Below are 19,670 nucleotides of genomic sequence, written 5' to 3'. Positions count from 1 at the left end.
CATGTGTCCCTGGATTCTGTGATCTGCCACATATATACAAAACTTTTTTTCCCCCCCAGGTACGGCCTAAAAGTGGAACTCACAATGGATTGTAAAATGTGTAAAAAATAATCCCATGTTATTAAAAAAAAGCAAATTAAAAATAAGCACTGGTTAAAAACCTCTCTCTCTTATGTAAATAAAGATACAGAGCTCGTTGTACAGTGGACAAGTGTTTGCCGACAAGCACAGAAATAGCAATCCAGAGTTCTCACCATGGGATACATTGCCTTGGACTTATGATCGGGTACCCTGTCATAGTACATGTACAGTTGTGGTCAGAAGTTTACATACAGTGAAATGAATGTAATCTTGGCTATGAATGTCATGGCAATATTTGGGCTTTCACTAATTTTTTTGAACTGCTCTTTTTCTGTAGCAGAATGATTGTACAGCATACATCTTTAATTAAAAAAAAGCCACTAGAATTTGGTGCACAAGTTTTAGTTTTCTTTGGGTTTTCTGAAATCAACACAGGGTTAAATTATACATACAGGGTCAAAAATTTACATATGCTCACTTAGATTATTAATTCAGAGGTGCTGAAACTTCCAAAATGTCTCTTATCTTACCAAGGCCAAGGCCTCTTAACTTCCTGTTAGTGATTGTGATCTTAACCAGCTTCATGTGGCAATCACCTAGAATGCTTTTCAATTAACAGGTGTGCCTTGTCAAACGTTAATTAGTGCAATTGCTTGCCTTACTACAGCTAGTAGCTGCTCTGTGCCTTCATAAAAAGGGTTTGTTTACAGCACTCATTGGATTGACCAACAAACAATAAAATGGGAAAGTCCAAGGAGCTCAGTGCAGATCTGAGAAAGAGGATCGCAGATATACACAACTCCGGAACTCTTGGAGCCATTTCTAAACAACTGCAAATTCCAAGATCAGTTCAAACAATTGTATCCAAGTTACTGTGAGGTTTAGTCACTTTGTCAAGCCACTTTGCTTCAAGAAAACCCAAACTGTCACTCTCAGCTGAAAGGAAATTGGTTTGGATGGTCTGGAACAACCTGGGAACCACCATGGCACAGCCCTGCCATGAACTGGAAGCTGATGGATCACTGTCTACAGTTCAGATCACCATGGACTAAGAGGCTGCTATCCAAGAAATAACCCCCTGCTCCAAAATTGACCCCTTCAAGCTTAACTAAAGTTTGCAGCTGACCACATGGACAAAGAAAAAGCCTTCTGGAGGATAGCTGTATGGTCAGATGAGACAAAGATTGAGTTGTTTGGCCGCAATGACCACTATGTACAGAGGGACAGTACCAGCTGGTGGTAGCAGCATCATGCTCTGGGGCTGTTTTGCTGCCTGTAGAACTGGTTCATTGCACAAAGTGGATGGAATAGTGAAGAAGGAGAACTACCTCAGAATTCTTCAGCATAAACCATCAGAAACTTGAACATGACTTGGGAATTATAACAGGGCAAAGACGCATCAGACCCAAACACGCATCAGAGCTGGTTGTAGAGGATAAAGCAGGCTAATATTAAATAAAATAAAACAAGTCCTGACTTCAACCCTATTGAAAATATACACTATGGGCCATGCTCATAAGTCGAGTCCATGCCAAGAAAAAAAAAACAAATTTAATTGAACTCTACCAACTCTACCATGAAGAGTCATGAAATATCCAATCATAATTCTGCCAGAAGCTTGTTCATGGTAAACAAAAATGTTTGGTCAAGGTGAATCTTGCAAAGAGACATTTTACCCAAATATTAGGTGTGCTGTATGTATAATTTTGACCCTGTGTTGATTTCAGAAAATCCAAAGAAAATTTAAACTTATGCACCAAGTTCTAGTGTTTTTTTTTAATTAAAAAACACAGATGTATGTTGTACATTCTCATCTCATCTCATCTCATCTCATCTCATTATCTCTAGCCGCTTTATCCTTCTACAGGGTCGCAGGCAAGCTGGAGCCTATCCCAGCTGACTACGGGCGAAAGGCAGGGTACACCCTGGACAAGTCGCCAGGTCATCACAGGGCTGACACAGACACAGACAACCATTCACACTCACATTCACACCTACGGTCAATTTAGAGTCACCAGTTAACCTAACCTGCATGTTTTTGGACTGTGGGGGAAACCGGAGCACCCGGAGGAAACCCACGCAGACACGGGGAGAACATGCAAATTCCGCACAGAAAGGCCCTCGCCAGCCACGGGGCTCGAACCCGGACCTTCTTGCTGTGAGGCGATAGTGCTAACCACTACACCACCGTGCCGCCCCTGTTGTACATTCTGCCACAGAAAAAGAACAATTCAAAGAAATTACTGAAAACCAACATATGGAGCACTTGCATGTGACGTCACAGCCGATCCAGATTGTGACAGACGCCATCTTGTCGGTCAAACGCCATATTTCCGCCTTCTACTTCTACCTTTTCTTCTGGAAAAACCTACTATATACAATTCTACTACAACAGCTGCAAGCTCTCCCTACCTGTGCACGTTTTTTATGTTTTTTGTGTGTATTTTTGCGTGTTGTTCGTCTGTACCGGGCTTCAATATCCACTACAACCGTGTGGACTTACTGGACATTGGTTTCCAGCAGAAAATGACGGTTTGTAGCGATTTCCATCGCATGCACAACATTCCGGACAAGAGAGGAAAAAAAAAAACATTCCGGACGAGATAGCGAGACCAGCGGGGTCTCCGTGGATTGTTATTGGAAGCAAAGCTGAGGAGGCGGCGCCGGGAGCGGAAGCAAAAGCGAGTCAGAGTTGACTAAGCTCAGAAAACAGCCACTCAAATCTCCACTGCTAAGCCTCTACCTCTCCAACGCCAGGTAAACAAGACGGACGATTTGGAATTACCTTATTCTATTCTATAATCGGCTGGTCAGTGCTATACTCAATACTTAAGTGACTTACCCATCCAGTGAGGATCATTTTCTTGTTTACAAGATGCCACATCTGAGTCGCTGACAAATCCTGAATTTCTGTAAAGATAACTGTCCAGAGATTTATAAGCACGCAGTGCTTCACCACTGAACAGCGAGGGAAAGTTAATGAGGTCTGGGAATACCACGTCCGGGTATTCCACCTCTGGCAGTTCAACATCCACTGACACGGTCGTGAAAACTCCGTCCGGAAAGCCATAAGGGTCACTAATCTGTAGGTCGTTTATTTTAGACATATATCTATTTATCTGTTCATTAGAAAAATGAGCCGTGTAGTCCGTCGGTTGAAATTGATCCATTCTGTACACGAGTGCAGCAGTATTCAGCTGTGCTGTTGACCGACAAGATGGCGGCTGTGTACTTTCCGGTCACGTGACTGCAAGATCTCTATTGCCATGACATTCATATCCAAGATGACATTCATGTCACTGGATGAAAACTTCTGACTACAACTGTACGTCGTTAATAAGTATGTACAGACAGACGTCATACTGTCACAAAAGCAATCAAAAATCAGGCTGATGCATTACCATATTCTCTTAGGCATGGAGCTTTGCTTCATGCGCTTTGCGTGTGGGGAGCGCCACTATTATTACCAATCAGAGTAATGTTACACAAGATTGAATCACCAATATAATTAAATAGTCAGTGTCAAATTGATGCTGGGGCTAGATAGAGCAAGGTGTAAAGACAAAATTTTTACTTCCATGAATATTAACCAGGTGTAGGCTAATGTTAGTAGCAGAGATGCTCGTCACCCATAGCATGTATTGCAAGGGCAGGACATTGGCAGTGAGTCTGTGTGCACTCATCTGCTTTGAATCAAGGTAGCTGATTATTATATTCCAATTTCATAACCTCCTGTAATCTCCATTATATAAAGATTAGGTTGTAGTGGGGACTGGGTTCTCAGTAGGCTACTAACAATGACTGGCTGGGCAGCTGGGACATGGGGATATGCTGTACTAGTGTCTTCTATGATGAGCCAGTTCACCATAGAAGAGCTGTCTGGGGATGCTGTTTTCTTTCATGTGGATGATGTGGCCAGACCAACGAAGCTGGGTCTTCAAGATTTTTGATTTTATACTAGTTACAGTGGTGCTTGAAAGTTTGTGAACCCTTTATAAGTTTCTATATTTCTGCATAAATATGACCTAAAGCATCATCAGATTTTCACACAAGTCCTAAATGTAGATAAAGAGAACCCAGTTAAACAGATGAGACAAAAATATTATACTTGGCCATTTATTTATTGAGGAAAATGATCCAATATTGCATATCTGTAAGCGGCAAAAGTATGTGAACCTTTGCTTTCAGTATCTGGTGTGACCCCCTTGTGCAGCAATAACTGCGACTAAATGTTTCCAGTAACTGTTGATCAGTCCTGCACAGCTTCTTGGAGGAATTTTAGCCCATTCCTCCGTACAGAACAGCTTCAACTCTGGGATGTCAACCCAACAAACTGTGGGTTTCCTCACATGAACTGCTCGCTTCAGGCCCTTCCACAACATTTCAGTTGGATTAAGGTCAGGACTTTGACTTGGCCATTCCAAAACATTAACTTTATTCTTCTTTAACCATTCTTTGGTAGAACAACTTGCGTGCTTAGGGTCATTGTCTTGCTGCATGACCCACCTTCTCTTGAGATTCAGTTCATGGACAGATATCCTGACCTTTTCCTTTAGAATTTGCTGGTATAATTCAGAATTCATTGTTCCATCAATGATGGCAAGCCGTCCTGTCCCAGATGCAGCAAAACAGGCCCAAATCATGAAACTACCACCACCATGTTTCACAGATGGGATAAGATTCTTATGCTGGAATGCAGTGTTTTCCTTTCTCCAAACATAATTCTTCTCATTTAAACCAAAACTATCTATTTTGGTCTCATCCATCCACAAAACATTGTTCCAGTAGCCTTCTGGCTTATCCACGTGATCTTTAGCAAACTGCAGACGAGCAACAGTGTTCTTTTTGGAGAGCAGTGGCTTTCTCCTTGCAACCCTGCCATGCACACCATTGTTGTTCAGTGTTCTCCTGATGGTGGACTCATGAACATTAACATTAGCCAATGTGAGAGAGGCCTTCAGTTGCTTAGAAGTTACCCTGGGGTCCTTTGTGACCTCGCCGACTATTACACGCCTTGCTCTTGGAGTGATCTTTGTTGGTCGACCACTCCTGGGAAGGGTAACAGTGGTCTTGAATTTCCTCCATTTGTACACAATCTGTCTGACTGTGGATTGGTGGAGTCCAAACTCTTTAGAGATGGTTTTGTAACCTTTTCCAGCCTGATGAGCATCAACAACACTTTTTCTGAGGGCCTCAGAAATCTCCTTTGTTCCTGCCGTGATACACGTCCACAAACGTGTTGTGAAGATCAGACTTTGATAGATCCCTGTTCTTTAAATAAAACGGTGCCCACTAACACCTGCTTGTCATCCCATTGATTGAAAACACCTGACTCTAATTTCACCTTCAAATTAACTGCTAATCCTAGAGGTTCACATACTTTTGCCACTCACAGATATGTAATGTTGGATCGTTATAAATAAATAACCAAGTATAATATTTTTGTCTCATTTGTTTAACTGGGTTTTCTTTATCTACTTTTAGGACTTCTGTGAAAATCTAATGATGTTTTCGGTCATAATTTTATGCAGAAATATAGAAAATTCTAAAGGGTTCACAAACTTTCAAGCACCACTGTATATGGGCTCTTTTCAGGACTTCAAGGTTTGTGATGCGAGCTTGCCAGCACATGATTGATCTGAGAAATCGAGTGTGGAACTGTTCCAGGCTCTTGAGGTGTTGTCAGTAGAGGGTCCATGTCTCACATCCATACAGTAATGACAAGAGGACAACTGCACTGTATACCTTCAGCTTAGGGCCAAGGCAGATTTCCTTCTGCTGCATGACTTTTATCCAAAGTCTACCTATTGCTTGGCTGGCTTTCTGAATTCTTGCAGTGATTTCTTTGTCGTGTGATCCATCATTGGATATGGTGCTGCCTAAGTACTTCAAGCTTTCAACATTGAGTTGCATGCCATCAATTGTGATGTATGGTTGAGCAGGTGATTGTTTTGGGGCAGGCTGCAACAGCACTTCTGTTTTCCCAAAGCTGATGGTAAGCCCGAATAATTTGGATGCTAGAGAGAATTTGTCCACAATTACTTGGAGAAGATCCTCGTAATGGGCCGCCAGGGCACAATCATCAGCAAAAAGCACTTCAGTAATCAGCCTACTGTAAGTTTTGGTCAATAAAGTCAGATCGATGAAGACAGCACATTGATTTTTATTAGCATTTAAACCATTGCTCACTTCTTTGCCATTGATGGTAATGTCACTTTGAGTATTGAGTAGAGCATAGACAAGTTTTGCTGCAACTGGATTACTTTTAGATGACACGCATACAAGCAAAACCATCTTTGTATAGGATGAGCCTTTGCCTACTACACTGAGTGAAGTTGCAGCAGTATCTTGGTTGGTCCCTACTTCTGGGGATAACCTTTCCCTCCTATAGTTGTCATCATGGATAGCTGTAGGGTGCTTTCCGTTGCAGGTGTCACAGAAGTGACAATGATGACAGTCTTTATCGCTGTGGCCAGGTTTTAAACATCCATAGCAGAGTTTCTTGTCTTTCACATAGTTCCGTTGCTCGAACAGCAACATCTCTGTGAACTTGGGACATGAATGACGCTAGTGTCTATTATCTTGACAAAAAATGCGTGGAGTCTTAACTTTTCTTTGATCTGATGTTTGGTTTTTGTTATCTTTCGTTGTTTCAGAGACACCGTGTTCCTCTTTGTGTCTCTGATATTTTTATTCTCAGTCCCAAAATCTTTGAAATGAAGAGCATAAAGGAACATAATTGGATTGCAGGCAATCTCTGCTTCAGCTGACATGAATGTAGCAAAGTCCTTGAAACTTGGAAATTGTTGGTTCTCATTCAGGCTTTGTGTGACTTGTCTGTTCCAGCGTGAAGCTACCAAATCTGGTAGTTTTTAAACTAGCTTTGGATTTTCCTCACAGTCATTTTAATATGTCAAGACCCTTGACATGATGCATGGCATCTTCACAGGAATTCAGAAAATCTGAGAAATTTCTGGGTCCTTCAACATCCTTTGATTGAATTTTAGGCCAATTAGTGAGTTATTGCCCATTGATTGATAAGTGAGATAAATGTTGCCTTCCAGTCAAACATTCATATGGTCTCACCAGTGAAGTCAAATGGCTCTGGAGCAGGGAGCCTGTTTAAGGCTATGCTGCCTTGAAAGACCTGTGGAAGAGAGGAAATGTCTGTATGAGGGGGTGTTGCAACAGGAGATGGGGGGGACTATGACTTCGGGCACATTTTTGGCTTCCTTGTTTTTTTTCGGTATTAATGTAGTCAGCACCTTTTAACTCGGCTTGAGCTGCCCTTACTTCCCTTTTTGCCTGCAACCATTCCAATTTTCACTTTTGTGCTTCTACAGCCTTCTGTTGCTGTTCTTCCAACTCTCATATTGATTCCTCTTGCCTTTCTTCCTCTAATAGCATCTGATAATTTGCTTCCCTCACTGCTAGGTCGGCCGCTGCATCTGCACACTTGGCTACCATCGGTGAAGTCATGGAGTGGTGATCAGACTTGCCTTGACTTATCAAAGAAGCTGCAGATCTATAAGCAGACTTTGCATAGTCATGACTGAGTAGTTCATGAAGGTGGCGTCTTTCCTCTTCCTCATTAATCTAATCATCCTCATCTATAGCTCTGCTGTAAGCAGTACTGAGGATTTCCTTGGTACCCATCTTCTTATGTCGATAGAGGGCATGATAAGGTCTTGAATTTCATAATACATAATGAATGTCTTCCTTAACCTTTGTAAGTTCTTCAGTGAGAGGCCAAAGTTAACTCTTAGGCATGTACAGCTTCAGCTGATCTCATGCTTTACGTTTTTGGGAGCCGTTTCCCCATTTTGGCTTTTTCAGATTGGAGTGCATGCATCTTCTCAGTCGGAACACGTGCACGTTCAGTCTGTCTGGGACATACAGGTGGATCAGAGTCTTTCTGAAGCTTGCCTTGGACCTCAGTCACACCTGGTTGTTCATGTTGGGGCTCACCTTGCAGATCTTGAACATCATGCTGGAAACCAGCTGTCTGCTCCTCCAACACCCTCACACCACCTGACTCTGACATTATCAACTGAATTTCAAAGGGGTTAGAGGTTAGAAGAATGTCTCTTAGCAGATAAATAAACCCTTACAATAAACCAAATAAACCCAAGATATCAGAGCATCAGTACAAAATGGCAAGCAAAATGCATTAATATATAAAACTCAACCATAAATATAAATCCTCCATAAACAAGTTACAAAAAAACTTCAAGTGCAAAATTGCGATACTGTAAAATTGTCCTCAAATACAAAATTCTTGGATGTGAGAATGTCCTGAGCACCAGCTCCAAATGACCAGCACAAATGTAGCAAATTGCTAACACTTGAGTATACTCTAAATCTTCCTCTTCTTCTTCTTGTTTTGGCTGCTCCCGATTAGGGGTCGCCACAGCGGATCTTTCGTCTCCATTGCTCCCTGTCTTCCGCATCCTTCTCTACCACGCCTGCCACTTTCATGTCCTCTCTCACCACATTCATGTATCTCCTCTTTGGCCTTCCTTGTTGTCGTGTGTCTGGCAGCTCCATCCTCAACATTCTCCTTCCAACATGCTCTGCATCTCTTCTCAGGATGTGCCCATACCATCTCAGTCTCATCTTTTTTAGCTTAATTCCCAAGCTCTCCACATGTGCTGTCCCTCTGATGTGCTCGTTCCTTATCCTGTCCAACCTTGTCACTCCCATCACAAACCTTAACATCCTCAACTCCACCACCTCCAACTTTGCCTCCCGTCTCTTCGTTAAGGGTACTGTCTTCAATCCATACATCACAGCTGGTCTCACTACTGTCTTATACATCTTACCTTTCACTTTTGCTGGGACTTTCCTATCACAAATGACTCCCGAAATCCTTCTCCAACTGCTTCACCCTGCCTGCACTCTCTTTCTCACCTCACTATTGCAGCCCCCATTTTCCTGCACAGTTGACCCCAGGTACTTGAATTCACCAACTTTCTTTACGTCTACTCCTTGCATCTTCACTACACTCTCATCCCCATTCTCATTGATGCACATGTATTCTGTTTTGCTACTGATCACCTTCATTCCTCTTCATTCCAATGCATACCTCCATCTCTCCAAACCCAACTCAACCTCCTTTCTACTTTCACCACATATCACAATATCATCCGCAAACATCATGTTCCATGGTGACACTTGCCTCACTTCGTCCGTCAAGCTGTCCATCACTATTGCAAACAAGAAAGGACTCAAAGCATATCCTTGATGGAGTCCCACCTTCACCTTGAACCATTCAGTCGTTCCAACTGCACACCTCACTGCTGTTTCACTGTTCTCATACATGTCTTGCACCACTCTAATATACTTCTCATTTCACTCCACACTTTCTCATACAATACCATAACTCATCTCTTGGCACTCTATTGTATGCCTTCTCCAGGTCTACAAACACACAATGTAGCTTTCTCTGGCCTTCCATGTACTTCTCCATTAACATTCTTAAAGCAAAAATTGCATCCGATGTGCTCTTCCTTGGCATAAACCTGTACTGCTGTTCACAGATTGCTACCTCTCAATCTCACCTCCAATACCCTTTCCCATAACTTCATGGTGTGGCTCATCAGTTTTATCCCTCTGTAATTACTGCAGCTCTGTACATCTCCCTTATTCTTGTATATTGGGACCAGCACACTCTTTCTCCATTCATTTGGCATTTTCTCATTCTCTAGGATCTTATTAAACAATCTCGTTAGGAACTCCACAGCCGTCTCACCCAAACATCTCCACACCTCAATCGGGATACCATCTGGTCCGACTGCGTTCCCAGTCTTCATTCTTTTCATGGCTGCCCTCACCTCATCCTTACTAACCAACTCTGCTTCCTGATTTGCTGTCTCCAACAAATCTGACCTTTTCTCTCTTGGATTCTCCTCATTTAATAAATCCTCAAAGTACTCTTTCCACCTTCTTAATATACTCTCTTTGTTTGTCAGCACATTTTCATTTACATCTTTCATTACCACTCGATGTTGTCTAGCTACACTCTTCCCTGCCATCACTTTACAGTCTCCAATCTCTTTCAGGTTACCCCTTCTGCAGAGTATGTAGTCCACCTATGCAGATCTTCCTCCACTCTTAAACGTCACCCTGTGCTGCTCTTTCTTCTTGAAGTATGTATTGACGTTTGCCAAATTCATCCTCTTTGAAAAATCAACCACCGTTTGCCCTTCCACATTTCTCTTTCTTACACCATATCTGCCCATCACGTCCTCATCTCCTCTGTTTCCCTTGCCAACATGTCAGTTGAAATCTGCTCCCATCAGCACGCGCTCCTCCCTCGGTATACTTTCTACCACTGCATCCATCTTTTCCCAGAAAAACTCTGTCTCTTCATTCTCACATTCAACCTGTGGGGCATATGCACACACAACATTGATTACCACTAGTCCGGGAGCCATGGGGTCGGACCCGGAATTTTTCATCTCACCTCATCTCATTATCTCTAGCCGCTTTATCCTTCTACAGGGTCGCAGGCAAGCTGGAGCCTATCCCAGCTGACTACGGGCGAAAGGCGGGGTACACCCTGGACAAGTCGCCAGGTCATCACAGGGCTGACACATAGACACAGACAACCATTCACACTCACATTCACACCTACGGTCAATTTAGAGTCACCAGTTAACCTAACCTGCATGTCTTTGGACTGTGGGGGAAACCGGAGCACCCGGAGGAAACCCACGCGGACACAGGGAGAACATGCAAACTCCACACAGAAAGGCCCTCGCCGGCCCCGGGGCTCGAACCCAGGACCTTCTTGCTGTGAGGCGACAGCGCTAACCACTACACCACCGTGCCGCCCCCCCCGGAATTTTTGGTTAAAGTTTTTTTTTTTGCTTTATCTTATAGATTTGAGGTAGCTCTTCAAGATTTAAGAGGGTGCCCGGTGATATCCCTTGGGCAATTTAATATATTAACCCTTTAATGCCCTATATGCCCAAATAATGGAAGAAAATACAAAAAAAATAATATCAGTGTAAATACTGATATTAAATGCACCAAGTTGGCTGTATCTGATAGGTATTCACATTTTTCTCTATATTTGTCATTCAAATACATCAAATGTGGATTAATTAACCCTTTCATAACTTTTCCAAATTAGCGATTTTTATACAAGTATTACATAAACTCTACAGTTAATACAAAATAATGATCAATATCTATGTAAGAACTATACAGCATGCAAAAGAACTATATACAGCATGCACACACACACACTAATGACCAATAACTATGTAAAAGAACTATATACAGCATGCATACACTCACACCAATGATCCACTATGTAAACGAACTATATACAGCATGTATACACTCACACCAGTGATCCACTATGTAAAAGAACTACAGCATGCAATAGAACTATATACAGCATGCATACACTCACACCAGTGATCCACTATGTAAAAGAACTACTGTATATACAGCATGAAATAGAAATATATACAGCATGCATATACATTCACACCAGTGATCCACTATGTAAAAGAACTATATACAGCATGCAATAGAACTATATACAGCATGCATATACACTCACACCAGTGATCCACTATGTAAAACTACAGTATGCAATATATCAAGCATGCAAAATGGCATATACAGCATGCGCACACACACACAAGAATAGCAAAAGATACTGATTTTCAATTAACCAAATTGGCTGTACAGTATTCACACTTTACTGTCATTCAAATTAGTCAAACGTGTAATTGACCCTTTCATAAATTTGCAAAATTAACAATTTTGATACAAGAACTACAGTACATAAAGCATGTACGTGCATGCATACATGCACACACACTAATGAGCAATAATTATGTAAAATAATTACATACAGTATACAAACACACACACAAAACACAAAAACTATTTAAGGAAAGAACTAAGAGTTCAGATGAAAAAAAAAAACCCTCTAAACCCTTTGTCATTGCTTAGTGTCTGTAAAAATATGCTTATGTACTGGATGCCAGCTAGTACAGAGGAGAATGTTAAGTAAACCTTGCTCCCCAACGTTTTAAAAGTCGTGCTAGTCAGTGGAAGAGCAGTGTGGTTTGGAGTGGGGGTGAATCGGGGACAATGCCCTGAATTTTACTAGGGAACCAGGAACATTACTATTTCAACAGTCAATATCGTAAAAATAAGCAGTCTATTAGCTTAATGTATTAGCTTAAGGAAACCTTACTGCCCAACGTTTTAAAAGTCGTGCTAGTCAGTGGACTGGCTAGTGCACATGACTCTCAGTCCACAAGCAGTGTGGTTTGGAGTGGGGGTGAGGGTAAGGTTAACAGACTTTTGAGATGATAATCGGGGACAATGCCCTGAATTTTACTAGGGAACCAGGGACATTACTATTTCAACAGTCAATATCGTTAAAATAAGCAATCTATTAGCTTAATGTATTAGCTTAAAAAAATCAGTGACTAGCATTTACTAGGTGAGAGTTGGGTGTGCTAGCCAGTATTGTGAAACTATGGGTCTAGTTCACTGGTGAGCAGTGAGTACATGTCACTGCTCTTTCATGATTACAGTCAAATAGTTTCTCTGCCTAGCTTATGTGTGCTGTGATCTTTTGGGGGCAGTGTGATTGACAGAGTTAGCAAGATAGCTACACAAGTTGGCTTGAATTAGCTAATTGTGTCCCTCATATGCCCCTGCAGAAGTAAACACAAGGATGACAATGGAGTGTATGCCTAATAATTTAAGGCTCGCATTAACAACCAAAGTAATAGAGTAATAAAGGGCTTTTTGGTATAAGCCCTGCCCCCAATTGCATGGCCACACCCCCAACCATGGCTGGAACCCCACCCCCAGGCCTTAAACTCATCCTATTATGTTAACAAACACAAAAATAAGTATGATATATAGACTTTGGTGAACATAAAGTGAAGAATGTCAAAATGTCAGAATTTAGGCTATGACTGCAGCACATCCAACAATAAAGGGCCAATATCCGGAATTGCCCAAGGGATATCACCGGGCACCCTCTCTTATCTTAATGAGTAGACCTTGGACAACAACAAACAGCAAAAAAAAAAACTTTAACCGACGAAGCCAGGTTCAGCCAAATTTGGGCCTTTGGCTCCCGGACTACACTCCTTGAATCTCCAACTTCATGCCTATCACTCTGACACCCTCTTCACATCAATCACACTGTTGATCAACTTTTCCCTCAAAACAATACCAGCACCATTTCTCTTTCCATAATAAAACATAATAAACATAAAACAATTTGCATCCACCTCCAATGTTCTTGGCCTTGCTTCCTTTCCACCTCCTCTCTTGCAAACACAAAATGTCCAACTTCCTTCTTTCCATCATACCTGTTAACTCTCTCACTCTGCCAGTCAATGTTCCCACATTCAGTGTTCCTACCCTCAATTTTAAGCTCCTTCCCTTTCATCTTTCACGCTCTCTCCTAACATGCCTCCCCCCTCTCTTTTTCCTTCTCTGTTTTGGGGCAACAGTAGCATACTTTCCACCGGTACCCTGTTGACCAACAGTACCAGAGGCGGCCGTTGTTAACCCGGGCCCTGACCGATCCATTTATGGTATTTCTCTTTTCAATCTGCATGTTAGATTTGGCACAGTTTTACGCAGGATGCCCTTCCTGACGCAACCCTCTCCAATTTATCCGGGCTTGGGACCGGCACCAAGAGTATGCTTATGCACCCCCAGTGGCTGGATTACTTGAGTATACTCTAAATGTCTGCGAAAAATCCAGATTAACAAGATTCTCACATTATACGAAATGCAAAGTCCAACAAAAATAGTGCTTACTGGTTTAGTCCCATAAACTGTTCATATATTGCTTGTAGACCATATGATAAAATGGGAATATTCAGTTTATATCAAGATTGGCGAATGTGACTATATTGCTCATCGTGCCAAATCCATGAGACTGCTGCCTGGGTTGTTAAAGTGGATCAGGTGATGAGGTGCTGGAACAGATACTGCTTAATGAATCTCGCCTGTGGCAATGTAGCAGTAGAGACAGCGGCGGGCACACCGCAAAGACACTCCATCCTGGCCTGTCAGGGAAGCAGCAAGTTGTCAGATTAATGAAAACCAAGCTAAACTCCAGCCAGACAATGGTTAAGCATCTTGATGTTTCCAAAAGCTTTTAATTCTGTTCAACCTCCAACAGTATTTGAACACAATTCACTTTCCTTTCAGTTACATCCCTTTATTCGTAAACACCGTAAATGCTAAAAAAATTAAAATAAATGAAATAAGCTTTCATAAACATACACAACATTTACAAAAAATATCCATAGGCTGCATTAACCATACACACAAGCATTAATTACAAAGCTAATTCATGCTTAACCCTAAGTATATACATGTAGCAAAGCTAGAAAACCTAACATGACAGAAACTTTTCTGAGACTAGCTAATTTTGGCACAGCCTTTACTTTAACATGTTTAAAACCACTCGTTTAAATTCACCAAAGCACACATAAATCAACATAAAACGAGTTAAACCACACAATACCTTGTTCCCATTCCAGCCAGGTGCTTAATTTTCCATAATAAGAACCGTACATGTCAGAAAAACACCATTAGCCTTGCTTCGTTCTGTGCAGATATTAATTTGCTGTCTGTTAAATATGTAAAACAAAACTTCACCGGAAGCACTTCAAAATAAAAGTGTCATAGCAAAATCAGCATTAACAAAACAAGAACTCACAGAAAGTGTTTTTACCTAAATAATAATCCTTCATAAGTCATATACATTTTGTACTGCTATTTTACATTACAATCTATAGCAACTGTCATTTGTTTTCCCCCAAGAAGGGGTGGGGATGTGTTTCAAGCCAAAGTTCCTGGATGTGTCACTCAGCTGTGGCGTCTGTGGTATGATGACATTGAGTGAAGTGATGTTGTTCCTTGCTCCCCAATTTTCTGAGTTTGTTCCTGAGTATGTTACTTTATTCTTGCAAATTTATGACTTTAATCTTGGAAATTCTGAGGTTATTTTTTCTCATGACCTACAATGGTCCTAATATGCCATCATACATACTATAACCACAACCCTGATTCCAAAAAAGTGGGGACACTGTAAAATGTACATAAAAACAAAGCAATGAGACAAGATATTTAATTTTAAAATTGATAAATTTGATTGTGTTATTTAAATATACACTCATTCTGAATTTGATGCCTGCAAGATGTTCCAAAAAAGTTGGGACAGGGGCATGTTTACCACTGTGTTACAACACCTTTTCTTTTAAAAAACACTCAGTAAACATTTGGAATCTGAGGAAACTTAATTGTTGAAATCTTGAACATGAAATTCTTTGCTACTCTTGCTTGATATATGACCTCATTTGTTCAACAGTCTGGAGTCTCCAGCAATCTGCCTGATGAACACAATGGCCATGATTTCCAAAAACAATTTGAAAAGAATTCAGCAGCATTGGTTTTGAACTAGGTGAATGAATGTGTATGCCAGGAGAAATGTGCCTTCAAGGGTGTCCTGTTGTAGAAGCAGCACAGCTTCCATTTCCCAGCTGTTTAGGTCACTGACACCGATTACACCAATCACTGACTGCACCACCAGGAGTGGATCTGCCCCACAGAGAGTGGGCCATGCTTAATCATCTGCGCATGGGGTTGACCAGTTTGGTATGAACATGCACTGCTGGAGGCTGCGTCCATCCACAGCATGTATGTGTGGCAACCTGGAACAGACTACCAAGCATATTATGCACGAGTGTCCCATCCTCTGCCACCCCAGAGAATGCACACATTGACCTGACAAACCCCAGTAGGAGACAAAAATTTGGCTGCAGTGGCTGTAGGCTAGCGCATATGAAGTGTGTGCTTCCAAAACAGCATTACGGTTTCCCTTCACTTGAACCAAGGATTGAGAAAAAATATGTTCCAGCATGATAATGCCCCTGTGCACAAAGTGAGCTTGCCAAGGCTGGAGTGGAATAACTTGAGTGAATTGCACAGAGCCCTGAATTTAACCCCGCTGATCACCATTGGAATGAACTGGAATGCTGACTGCACCTCAGCCCTTCTTGTCCCACATCAATGCCTGACCTGACTAATGGGCAACTCTTCAGTCACATTCCAAAATCAAGTGGAAAGCCTTCCCAGAAGAGTGGTGGTTATTATAATAGCAAATGGGAATGACCTCTGGATTGGGATGTTCAAAGCACATATGGTTGTAATGGTCAGGTGTCCATGAACTGTTGCTTATATGGTGTATGGTGGTCTGTTCAAACCTATTGGTTACTGCTGTGGACGAATTCTGGAAAACAGCCAAAAATGATGTAAAATCTGTGTTTGACCAAAATTGAGTTTTAAATCTCTAAAGAAAAGTTTAGGCTACCAATGTAAATGTAGGTGGTGTACCTTTTTCATTGGAACTGGAATTAAATTTTTAAACATGATTTTATCTTTTTTCACATTTGGGGATAACCAGATTTAAAAAAGCTATGCTTCTAAGAAAAGTTATACTTAGTTTTGGTTGAAACATGAGCAGATAAGACACAAACTTCAGTTCAGGAGAGGCTGTAGTTTCAGAACTATATACATTCACCAGCCACTTTGATAGGGACTTGCTTTTGATTCTAAGATTCCTGTTCTTTGTTGGCAGGAGTGGAACCCAGTGTGGTTTTCTGCTGTTGCAGAAGATGCTGTTCAGCACGGTTGTGAAGAGTGATTATATGAGTTACTATATCATTCCTGACTGCTCAAACCAAGCTATCACAAGGCGTTTCCACCCACAGAACCCACAGTCGCTCATTCAATATGTTTTTTTTCTACCATTCTGTGTAAACTCTCAAGACTGTTGTGTGTGAAAACCCCAGAAGATCAGCAGTTTCTGAAATATTCAAACCAGTCCATCTGGTACCAACACCCATGCCACAGTGAAAGTCACAGAGCTCACAATTTTTCCCATTCTGATGTTTGAAGTGAACATTAACTGAAGCTCTTGATTTGTATCTGCATGATTTTATGCATTTTATGCTGTTAAGGGATTGGCTGATTACATAACTACATAAAACAGAAGATGTATGAGTGTACCCAATAAAGTGGCCAGTGCGAGTATGTATAGTAGTGAAATAAATAATCTTGCTCAGTAAAATTGCTCACTCTAATTCTATGACAAAATAAAAGTGTTGGTGATCTCTTTAAATTTTCATAAATTAAAACAATTACTTTCACAGATTGAGCTTCAGGAGATTCTGATCTTTTGTGATCCCCATGTGGCAGAAGATGCCAATTGCTGTGATGCATCAGGAGCCATTGTAAGACAGTTTTATCATACAATTATGTTGTTGCATGCATGTTAATTTAAAAATACAAGTAGTGATATAAAAATTGTATATCACAATGTCATTTTTGTTCTGTTGCCCTCTGCAAGAGTATCTGCTTAATTGAAAACAGCCACCTTTAAAAGTGGTGTATGGAAAACAGTTAGATTACAAATAAAATCATAATCTTGAGTTACTATTATGGTATGTGGTAGATGCAGGTTTCCATTTGGCATGGAAGTCTGATCCTCAAAAGTAGCCAAAAATATACTTATACAAAAGAAGTTGCCTTGAATCACCTTGTATAAAACAACACAAGCACTGAGTGATACCCAGGATATACACTGATCTCTAAACTTTTGCTTTTAAAGCTTTTTTTGCTCCAAGAGACCAACCCTAGAACTATCGCAAAACAAAATGGCAGCTCCTATTAAAATCATTGTCAAAAAACAACACCTTTCTTTGTTTGAACCCAGACTTCTGATTGGCTGCCCAATACAGGTTTCTCATTAGCTAAAACATACCTTCGACTATCTTCAAAAGAAAAACAGACCTGCTCGTATTTCTTACCATATGACATTTTAAGGGTTTTATTACTTAATGACAAGTCTGTGTTATGTGAAATGCCTTTACAATGATAATTAGTAATGAAGAACAAAAGATGATCTGGCACACACACACACACACACACCACACACACCACACACACACACACAAATCCTCTAAACATTTAAACTTAAAAAGTACCTAGGCTCAGGTTGGGCTCAGTTTAGTGATGACATACCTCCTAAGTATAATATAATCAGAAATTAATGCTAAATAATACAACAATTTCAGCATGATTTCAGAAAAACAATTGCAGCAAACTAATGCATGTGTGTGCGTGTGTGTGTGTGTGTGTGTGTGTGACCCATAAAATATTTAAATGAAAGGGCATTGTCTTTCTAAACTAGCTAACAAAGGAACATTTCACAGCCCGACTTAACAAAAGATACATTCCACAGTCTGGCCCTCGTAAAACGGAGCCTATCACTGAAATAAGAAGATAACCATATAGCCACAGTGACAGGAATCCTAACATATTGCGGTGCTCTAAACAGCAAGTTTGAGGTATAAAACAATCTTACACACTCCAACAATATACAGTAACCTCCAACAGTATTAGCAAGGCAAGGCCATTTTTTTATTTTTTAAAAATTTTTTAGTTACTTTTTTTTGCTATACACTGAAGACATTTCGGTTTGGATTCATCAAAAGATGAATCTGAGACAATAGGCCACAATATTAAATTTAATTTCCTGATATTTACATCTAGATGTGTTAAATATAAAAAAAACTCTAGAACTTACTAAATCAGAAAAAGTTGGGACATTATGAAAAATGCAATTAAAAAAAAGAAAACAGTGATTTCTAAATTTACTATGACTTGTATTTAACTGCAGACAGTATGAATAAAAAATATTTCATGTTTTGTCTGGTCAACTTCATTTCATTTGTTAATACACTGATCAGCCATAAAAACCAAAAACCAAAAAAAAAAAACACACACTGACAGGTAAAGTGAATTAAACTGATTATGTTCTTACAATGGCATCTTTCAAGGGTTGGGATATATTAAGTAGCAAGAGTCAGTTCTCGAACTTGATGTGTTAGAAGCAGGAAAAATGGGCAAGCATGAGGATCTGAGCAACTTTGACAAGGGCCAAATTGTGATGGCTAGATGACTGGGTCTGAGCATCTCCCAAATGGCACATCTTGTGGGGTGTTCCTGGTATGCAGTGATTAGTACCTACCAAAAGTGGTCCAAGACAACCGGTAAACTGGTGACAGAGTCATGTGTGGCCAAGGCTCACTGATTCATATGGGGCACGAAGGCTAGCTCATATGGTCCATATCCCACAGAAAAGCTATTGCTGAAAAAGTTAATGCTGGCTCAAACAGAAAACTGTCTGCATTAACTTTTTCAGCTCATTCACCTTCCCATTGAGGTCAGAACTGCCGACTTCCCCACCACCTTCAAGCGCAAACTGAAGACCCACCTCTTCAGGCTGCACCTTTCCCCTGCTTCCCTGCCCACTGTGTAATCACGTATTGGTCTTGACCAACCCAGGCTGTGTACTGTCTAGCCTGGTTATGATGTCTTGGAGTTAGCTGTTGGGGGTTTTATTTAGTTGTACTTTGTCAGCTCATTTGTATGGTTGGCCAACTGAACAAGTGACAGAATAACACCTAGTGTAATATTCTGTTGAAGTAACAATCAGCAAACAGCTAAGGAAACATCCT

At 40.9% G+C, this 19,670-nt stretch overlaps 1 protein-coding gene across 1 annotated transcript in view; it reads left to right on the top strand.

The window, feature by feature from the left end:
* Positions 1-19,670, top strand: part of LOC132882507 (collagen alpha-1(XIX) chain) — a 740,050-nt gene that overhangs the window by 100,041 nt on the left and 620,339 nt on the right. The window contains exon 8 of the mRNA XM_060915622.1: positions 17,301-17,381. Coding sequence (XP_060771605.1) covers positions 17,301-17,381 — 81 coding nt within the window. The remainder of the gene's footprint in view (positions 1-17,300; positions 17,382-19,670) is intronic.

The sequence above is a fragment of the Neoarius graeffei genome, chromosome 3 (genome assembly GCF_027579695.1).
Source record: "Neoarius graeffei isolate fNeoGra1 chromosome 3, fNeoGra1.pri, whole genome shotgun sequence".
Lineage (NCBI taxonomy): Eukaryota > Metazoa > Chordata > Actinopteri > Siluriformes > Ariidae > Neoarius > Neoarius graeffei.
Note: the sequence above shows the minus strand (reverse complement) of the source record. Positions and strands in the feature narration are given on the sequence as shown.